Source organism: Sinocyclocheilus grahami, unplaced genomic scaffold (assembly GCF_001515645.1).
Source record: "Sinocyclocheilus grahami isolate Dianchi unplaced genomic scaffold, SAMN03320097.WGS_v1.1 scaffold1566.1, whole genome shotgun sequence".
NCBI lineage: Eukaryota > Metazoa > Chordata > Actinopteri > Cypriniformes > Cyprinidae > Sinocyclocheilus > Sinocyclocheilus grahami.
Window position 1 is genome coordinate 192122 of NW_015506745.1, and position 1518 is coordinate 193639.

A 1518-nucleotide genomic window follows, 5' to 3' on the forward strand; every position below is an offset into this window, starting at 1 on the left:
TATATATATATATAGCCCTGCTACTATTTTCACTGCCCCCACAGAGGAATAATTAAATTTGTTTAGTACAAATTACAAAACACAGTATGTCTTATTACACACTCTTGCAGTCCTGCCAACTTGATGGAATAGGTCACCCAAAAATATTCATGAGGAATATATTCAAGCCAACATAAAACAGTAATTGTAAGCATTTTATTTAAATTATTTCAGGTTTTTTTCAAGTTTAATGCTGATTTAATGTTGAGCAGTGATGCAGAGCTGAATTATTTTTCACCCTTCTGACAGAGAGCAAGCGAACGATCATCATACTGAGTGCAATCCAAAATTACCTGCACTTCAGAAAGCAGAGGATGGAAATTATTGCTGACGACCAGCAAAGTTTTGTAAGATGCTGTTTTTAATATTTATTTGATGTCCACGGTTTAGTCAGCTCAAAACATTTGATGTGCAGATTTCATTTTTCCATTGCGAGTATGTTCTTTCTTGGGTGTAGGCTATTGAGCCTGTACGTTTTTACTCTGCAATACTGTGTTGTGACAATTCACATTAAATCAAGGCCATAACATTGTTTTGCTGACTTAGTTTTTTTGTTAAGCAGCGGTCTTATAAGGACCGAGTCAAGGCATACACAAGAGAAATAAAGGAAGCTGAGAAAAAAAGTGAGAAACTGACGTAAGTGTGTGTTTTCTCTCTTTAAATATGTCTGTTTTATTAAAAATGATGCTTAATTCTGAACAAGACAAATGTTTCCTTGACAGCACCATACCGCCGGAGCAGCAAGCAGAGGATAAAGAGCTGGACGCCGCTGTGGCAGAGCTGAAAGCTAGCGTGCAGCACCAGTACCAGGATGTGGTGAGCTGGCAGGGGGTTTACATGCATGTGTACCTGATTCTGTGCATACTGTTTTGTTGCATAAATTGCGTTTTGACCAAGTTCACTACTGACATGATGCATTAAAGCTATCCCATGGCCCAGTGTTTCGCAGGGCTTATCTTGCATGCTTTCCCCCCTTGTCTTCTTTGTGTTTGACTTTGTATGTTCTCTCTTTAGAACGCAGTGAATGAAACGGTTTCACAGTGCAAGACTGAAATTGCTGAGATGTCACAGAAACTGGTTTGTATCAGATCATAAATTTAAATGGATCAGAGTTTATTCACAGCTGTTGCATGAGGGTTAATGACGTGATGTAACCGGAGTAGTGACAGATCGTTTCTTCTGTGTTGTGAGGTACGTCTGAGTGAGACCCGTCTGCCAAATCCACACTAATATTATTTTTAACATGGAATAGAACTTGTTCATTTGTCGCTATTCTAAGACACTGAACCTAATCATATCAATACATTTCAAATCACTTAAGCATTTAGCTTGCAACCATGCAGTAAAATGACTTCTTTACAGCAGTGGTCAGCAACAGGCCACCAGAACTGACCCGCCAGCAATAATATCTGGGAAGTTATAGTTCTCAAGGAATTTTTGTTCCTTCTAGATACTGAATATTTTCAGCTGAAAGCATGA

The 1518-nt window shown here is 38.6% G+C and overlaps 1 protein-coding gene across 1 annotated transcript in view; it reads left to right on the forward strand.

The window, feature by feature from the left end:
* Positions 1-80: 80 nt before the first annotated feature.
* Positions 81-1518, forward strand: part of LOC107571212 (kinetochore protein Nuf2-like) — a gene marked incomplete at its 3' end in the record, with an annotated part of 3137 nt that continues 1699 nt past the window's right edge. Inside the window, exons 1-5 of the mRNA XM_016257513.1 lie at positions 81-186; positions 289-386; positions 602-675; positions 762-855; positions 1054-1116. Coding sequence (XP_016112999.1) covers positions 354-386; positions 602-675; positions 762-855; positions 1054-1116 — 264 coding nt within the window. The remainder of the gene's footprint in view (positions 187-288; positions 387-601; positions 676-761; positions 856-1053; positions 1117-1518) is intronic.